Raw genomic sequence first — 7,236 nt, forward strand, 5'->3', positions numbered from 1 at the left:
AACAACAACAACAACATAGGGTCGCTATGAGTTGGAATTGACTCGATGGCAGTGAATTTAGTTCGGTTTTTGGTACATTTCAAACTTCCTATAATGAGCATTAGGGAGAAAAAAAAAAAAAAGCTGCCCTTGAGTCAACTCCAATTCATGGTGACCTCATGTGTCAGAGTAGAATTGTACTCCATGGGGTTTTCAGTGGCTGATAGTTTGGAAATTGTTCACTAGGACTTTGTCTGAGTGGACTTGAACCTTCAAACTTTTGGTTTAACAGCCAAGCATGTTAACAGTTTGCACCACCCAGGGATAGCAAACTATAATGAGCATACTTGGGGAAACAAGAAGTAGAGAAAGGAAAGAAGGAAGGAAGGAAGAAAAGAGAAATGTAAACACAAAAAGAAGATGGGAAAAAAGAGTAGAGGCCTTAGGACGGAGGCTTCTGACATTGCTGCCAAACCCCTTCTCCCAAGAGCACATATAAACACATGCATATGTGCACACACACACACTATGCACACACATTCCCTGAATGAGAATTACCTCTCCTGACAAGGACCTGGGATCTCAGCTCTACCAGCAGGGAGGTCTTTTGGCCAGAGACTTGCATCTTGGACAGCCTCTCCTTCATGTCGCTAATGTTGCTGTGCAGCCCCCAGGCATTGCAGAGCTTGGGCAGACTGTCTTCCTGGTCTGCCAGCAAGGGGCCCTCCAGAGCATCCAAGGGGCAGAATGCCATCTGCAATGCGGAAACAGTGTTCAGAAATGTCAAGAAGAGAGGGGCCCCTAATCGGAGCCCCAGAGCCCAAGGCCTAGCCCTGCCCTTGTGAGGACACTGCTGCCTGCACCTCACAGGTGCCTAGCCCAAACACAGGGTGAGAAATAGACGTGGGAGGTGACCCTGAGGCCAGGTTGCCAGCTGACTTTTCTTAGGTTGTCCTTTATTTTGAAATTATGCTCACTTGCTCTCTTTTTTTTTTTTTTTAGCAATAGTGTCTTGTTTGTTTGTTTGTAATGAAACAGTGGTATTTGTTTTATCTGAAAGTCCTTAGAAAAATTAAACTTGGGAGCCCAAAAATCATTTTTGAAATTTTCCTGGCCAATGAAATTCAGGAGTCACTGAAATGGCAGCTTCTCACCTGTGCAGAGGAGGAATCACTGAAATAATCCAGCTATTCATGTTCAGAGGAAGAAGTGGAGACCAGACGGAGAGGATTTGACTGAAGCTGCTTATCTGAAGCATTGGTACAGGGCTGTGGTTGTCATATTGTTAGATGCTGTCAAGTCGGATCCGACTCACAGCGACCCTATGTCCAACAGTTCGAAACACTGCCTCGTCCCGCACCAGCCTCACAAAGGTCGTTGTGCCTGAGCCCACTGTTGCAGCCGCTGTGTCACTCCATCTTGTTGAGAGTCTTCCTCTTTTTCGCTGACTCTGCTTTTCCAAGCATGATGTCCTTTTCCTAAGACTGGTCTCTCCTGATAAGATGTCCAAAGTACACGAAACCAAGTCTTGCCATCATCCGTTCTAAGAAGCATTCTGGCTGTACTTCTCAGATGGAGATTTGTTCATTTTCTGGCAGCCCATGGTATAGTCAGTACTCTTCACTAGCAGCATAATTCGAATGCAAAATTCTTTGTGCATTTGTGGTTAGAGCAGGGCTTCTATCTGAGCCAGACCTGGGTTTGAATCATGGCTGAGTTCCTCCCATTTGCTATGTGACCTGGGACAAGTGTCTTTAGCTTCCTACATTTTAGTTCTTCATTTTCAAACTGTGGTCAAAAACTCTAATTACCATTTAGGGTTACTTCTGAAGATTACATGAGGGAACATCTATAACGTGCCTGGCACACAGAAAATTTTTACAGTTGTGGCCTATCATTATTATTTTGGGCCAGTGGTTCTCAAAATGTGGTCTGTGAACCCCTAGGGGTCACTGAGACTTTTTTTTTTTTTTTTTACCTCCTGGTTCCACTGAAAAGTGGAGTCCACTCAAAGTATAAGAGACCAATGGTTTTTGGATTTTAATGTGACCTACTATGAAAAGTCCATGGATATGGTCAGAGTTTCCACATTGCATCTAACCTTTAAGTAAATACCATTTGTCAAATTTTGGTGTGGTAGCCAAGAAAAAATTTTCACAATGATCTGAAAAGGCTTATAAAATATTCCTCTCTTTTCCAATTATATAACTGTGTGAGGCTAGATTTTCTTAATGTACTTCAGTCAAAACTGTATATCACAACAGATTGACTGCAGTAGCAGATATGAGAGTCCAGCTCTTTCCATTAGGCCATACATTAAAAAGATTTGCAAAAACATAAAAACAATGCTGCCCTTCTTACAAAAAGTTTTTTGTTTCGTTTTGGGAAATACAGTTTTTTTTTCATAAATTTATGTTATTTATGGTAACAAGGGGAGCTCTGATGGTATAGTGCCTAAGGCATTTGACTGCTAACCAGAAGGCTGGTGGTTCAAACCCACCAGACACTCCTCAGAAAGAAGATGGGGCAATCTACTTCTATAGAGATACTGCCTCGGAAACCCAAAGAGGGGTCGCTATGAGTCGGATCTGACTCAACAGCAGTGAGTTTGGTTTGGTTTGGTTTGATGGTAACAAGTAATGGGTTCATTATTTTATTTTAAAATGAATTAATAAATACATATTTAAATTTTTTCTTACTGTTAATTTCTAATAAGGTAAATATCAACAGATATAATTCATATAAACAAATTCTTTGGGGTTCTCAATGATTTTTAAGAGGGTAACAGTGTCCTGCGACCAAAACATTTGAGAACCACTGTTTTTGGAGAAGACCTGGCTAAGTGATGTCGACAGGTTCCAGAGCCTTCCCCAAACTAGTCATGCCCTTCTGCCTGGCCTCAACTGCCCCACCCATGGCTCTTCAAGGAGGACTCACCCATGCTATCAGGGTGTGGCTGTGGAGGGTGGATAAATATCGAGAACTTAATGCTAAACTTCTGCCTTCCCTGGTCCTACTCTGCCCATTGCAGAGGTCAAGGTGGGAGCAGTGCATTATTGCTCAGGCAGTGAGCCATGGAAAGGCCCAAGGGGCACTGGTTATAATAGGAAGCTTCCTGCACAATCCAGGAACGCATCAACCAACACACAACTGGGCCCAGAGTAGCTTCCCAGAGTGCCTCACCAGGAACTTGGCTGGCTGGTTGTTCTTGGTGTACTTGTAGAGCCTGCGAAGCTGCTTCGCCTCCAGTTCAGAGAAGAGGGAGACAAATCGCCAAAGCATCCTGTAGAGAATGGCGACAGACCTGAGCCTGAGGGAGGTGGAGAACAGCTCCTCTCCCTTCTGCATTTGTCCTGTGACCAGGACCCACCCAGGGAGAAATGAGCCACATGCTGCCTGCTTGGTTTTTGGTTAGAGGGATGGAGAGGTAAGGATCTGCCAGACCTTTCTGTACTCGAACACCCTGTACTCATGACCAGCATCCACACAAAGAAGGTGATCAATCAGAATTCATTGTCTTTAGAGTTCCCAAGCACTCTTTGTCCACTGTGTGTATAGCTAAGGACCAGTCAACGCTGCTCTAAGTAACTAGAGGCACCTTGTTCTTTCCATTCCCTCTTCCCCACACACACACCCCCAGATCCTGACTCCTCCACATAAAGATGAAGAATTGTGAGATCCTGATTGGGGTGTGACCTTGAGAGGAGAGAAGGTGGCCCACAAGAAGGTGTGGGGGGAAGGGCAAGGAAGCTGTCTTACTTCTTCCAGTGCTTGATTTCCCAGGATCTGCAGTAGTGCTGCAGAAAGGTATTGATGTGGTCCCCTAGGACCACCAGGCTCTGCTTCATGTACTTCAGCTTCTTTTTCTGGGGAAGGTCCTTGGGCAGGTGCAGCTTTCTCAGGAATTTCTTCAGAGGCCTTAGGTATTCTTTACACTGAGGAGGCAACAGGTAAGAAGAGGAATCATGGGAGAAAAGAAAAGGTAGATGGACAGACCCAAGTAACTAGGTAACCAGGAGAGTCCAGCCCCTTTGGCCCAGAAATGATTATATGTCTTGGGTGAGAAGGCTACACCCAACTGCCACCCAATTCCCTTCCCAAGAGTTTGACAAATGGGGTTATGAGCTGTGGGTCTGAGATCTGCCAACTCCTGACCCAGGTCTCCTGAACCAAGGGAATAGAGGAGTGGGGCCAGGGCTGGCCTCTCACTCACAATTTTGAAGGTGTCCTGATCCAGGCCCTTGGCGTGGTGCACAAGTGAGTCTCCAGCAGTGAGGGTGCAGGAGATCCTTTCCAGTGCAGACACCTGGGACAGGACAGAAGTCAGCAGTCAGCTGGGGGGGTTGGGCCATTGCTCATAAGCAGCTTTGCTGACCCAAATGCCAACCAAAGTCCTCCAGTTTTCCTATGACCTCTTCTTGGACCTAGCATTGACATGACTAAGTCCTGGATGAAAAATCTATCTCTGAAAATCTCCACTTAGAAAACCTAGAATGTCCTATCCATTTCTTTTATAATAATCATAGCATATTATACTAGCTAACTTTGTGAAGCACTTGATAAATATTAATTCATTTTATTCTCCTACAATTCTATGAGGTTAGATATCATTGTCCCTGTTTACAGACACAAGGTGCCAAAAGATTTAAGTGACTCCTTGAGGACTGAAGGAGCAGAGATTAATTTGTCATTCATTCAGCAAATATTATATTGAGTGCCTAAGTTCCAGGTAAAACTCTGGTAGCATAGTGTCTAAGGCATTTGACTGCTAACCAGAAGGTTGATGGTTCAAACCCACCAGCCGCTCCATGGAGGGAAGATGAGGCAACCTACTTCTGTGAAAATTTACTGCCTTGGAAACCAAATGGGGGTCGCTATGAGCTGGAATTGACTCAATGGCAGTGAATTTTGGTTTTTAAGTTCCAGGTGAAGGAGACTTGATAGTACAGTGGTTAAGGGCTCAGCTGCTAACCAAAAGATTAGTAGTTCAAACCTACTGGCTGCTCTATGGGAGAAAGATGTAGCAGTTTGCTTCCGTAAAGATCACAGCCTTGGAAACCTTATGGGGCAGTTCTACTCTGTAGAACTATAGGGTCGCTATGAGTTGGAATTGACTCAATGACAATGAGGTTTTTTTTTTTTTTGGTTTTTGGTTAAGTCTCAGGTTCACCCTTTTACGTACCTATTATTTAGCATCATGCCATGCATCTAATAAAAACCAAACCAAACTCACTGCCATCGAGTTGATTCTGACTCATAGTGATGACCCTCATTGGGTTTCCGAGGCTGTCAATCTTCACAGAAGTAGATCACCCCATCTTCCTTCCATGAAGCAGCTAGTGGGTTATGAACTGCTGACCTTCTAGTTAGCAGCCAAATGCCTTATCCACTACCACCAGAGCTCCTTATGCTTCTAATGCGCACTCAGAAAAAATGTGTGATGGTGATGGTGATGATGATAACAAGTTTTTTGACAGCAAAACTGGGGCAAATAAATTGGAAATTAATGGAGACAGACACTGTGAAATAATACAGAAATAATACTCTAATCAGAGTGCAGGATTAGACTAATACAACTGGATTTCGATTAATACAACTCATCTTTCAGAAGCCTCTCTGAAAAGTGAGCACTAATTTCCACCTGTGTTCAGTGGTAACTATGAAGATCCAGGCTTACATCCCTCTAAGGGGAAAGACCTGGGAAAGAGGAGGGAGGTGGATAGAGAGAAGAGTGTATGGAACACCTTCTTCAGGCACAAGAGAGAGGAGACTCAGCTTGTTCAAGTCCATAAACCACAGACACCCCACAAACCACATGCACCGACAATAACACACACACAACATACACACAAAAGAGCCCTTGTGACTTTGTAGCCAACCATAAGATAGGACCTCTTCTCATCATCTTGCCAGGAATATATATCCTTGATAAATATCTGTTTGAATAGATTAATCTTCCCTTACTCTCAGGCCTCTTGCTAACTCATGGACCCCACCGATTTTCCTTCTTCTCTTCCTCCTTGAGTTGCATGCTCTCTGCTTTCTGAAACCAGATGCTTACTGACTCTCCCTCCATCCTTCCCTCACACCTTCAGCCCCATTTCACCTTCTCTAGTGGCTTGTCCCCTACACCCCCTTGTCCAACTGAAGCCTCCATCTCCACAGGTGGACTGGTGGGCTCCAGGGTGGCACTCCTCATGTCCCCTCGGGCTTCTGTGACCTGATATCTCAGGGAGTGGGTAAATTGGCTCCAGAACACAGAGCAAAACCATGGCAACTGCCGACAGAGGGCCCAGCCCCTCTCCCTCCCATATCCTCATTCCTAGGGGTGGCCATCAGTTGTCCCCTTCAGCTGAGAACTGGACTAGGCAGAGGTGCTGCTGGGTGGATCCAGGATTTTGTCAGAGCTCACAGCTGGTCAGAGGGGGCTGGGGAACCTTCTCCAAAGAGAATTGTCAGATGCTGTTAATTTTGAACCCTGGTAAGGATTCAGAAGTAATTTTCCCGTGTGTATACCATTCCTGCCTCCTTAGCTACACAGTGGGCTCCCTGAGTGTGAGAACCAGGATTCCTAACGTTCCTTTCTGGATTTGGGTTAAAGGACTAGAGGGTGCACTGAAGGAGAATGGAATACAGTAAACCTTTCTTGACATCTCCTCTTCTATTCTCTAGCCTTCGGGAAGTTAATAAACCCGTTGTGCTGGTTGTTGTAGAGTTCAGTTGTCTTTAAGGGTGGCATGTACCAAAAAAAAAAAAAAAAAAAAACAGCCCTGATGTGTGATGTCAATTAATCCTCACAACAGTCTTCCTTGGAGTAGATGCCAGTAGAAATTGAATTTCACAGAGCGGAGCCGAGACGCATGGTGGCCCTGGCACTTGGTTAGATTCACGGTCACGAACTGGGACCTGGGGGTTACCTACGCCTGATTCCGACAATTCTGATTTTTGCCACCGGCACAGCCCTTTGGGGATCCGAGACAGCGCGAGGACTCGGCGGTCGGCCAGGTACCGCTGTTTGACTCACCTGGCCGGGAGGCAAACGGATACACCAGGTCCAAGCCTTACCCCTGTCCCCTAACTCAGCAGAGGTGTCTCCCCGCGTCCTTCCTTAACACGCACGGCCGGTTCTGGACGGTGATAAAGACCGTTACGCCTCAGTTTACTAAGTTACCCCACATTTTCTTCCCTAGAATGCGGAACTCCAGCTCCTGGCACACGCCTTCTTGTCCTCAGGCCTGAGGCTCAGTTTTTCTCCCG

General features: G+C 45.5%; 1 protein-coding gene across 1 annotated transcript in view; it reads right to left on the minus strand.

The window, feature by feature from the left end:
* Window positions 1–6,136, minus strand: part of CUNH17orf64 (chromosome unknown C17orf64 homolog) — a 10,791-nt gene extending 4,655 nt beyond the window's left edge. Inside the window, exons 1-5 of the mRNA XM_007947881.2 lie at window positions 6,082–6,136; window positions 4,193–4,290; window positions 3,739–3,914; window positions 3,163–3,262; window positions 538–733 (exon numbers count right to left, since the gene is read on the minus strand). Of these exons, the coding sequence (XP_007946072.2) occupies window positions 538–733; window positions 3,163–3,262; window positions 3,739–3,914; window positions 4,193–4,290; window positions 6,082–6,136 (625 nt within the window). The remainder of the gene's footprint in view (window positions 1–537; window positions 734–3,162; window positions 3,263–3,738; window positions 3,915–4,192; window positions 4,291–6,081) is intronic.
* Between the last annotated feature and the right edge of the window lie 1,100 nt (window positions 6,137–7,236).

Source organism: Orycteropus afer, unplaced genomic scaffold (assembly GCF_000298275.1).
Source record: "Orycteropus afer afer isolate SDZICR_OR568_19922 unplaced genomic scaffold, OryAfe1.0 scaffold00196, whole genome shotgun sequence".
NCBI lineage: Eukaryota > Metazoa > Chordata > Mammalia > Tubulidentata > Orycteropodidae > Orycteropus > Orycteropus afer.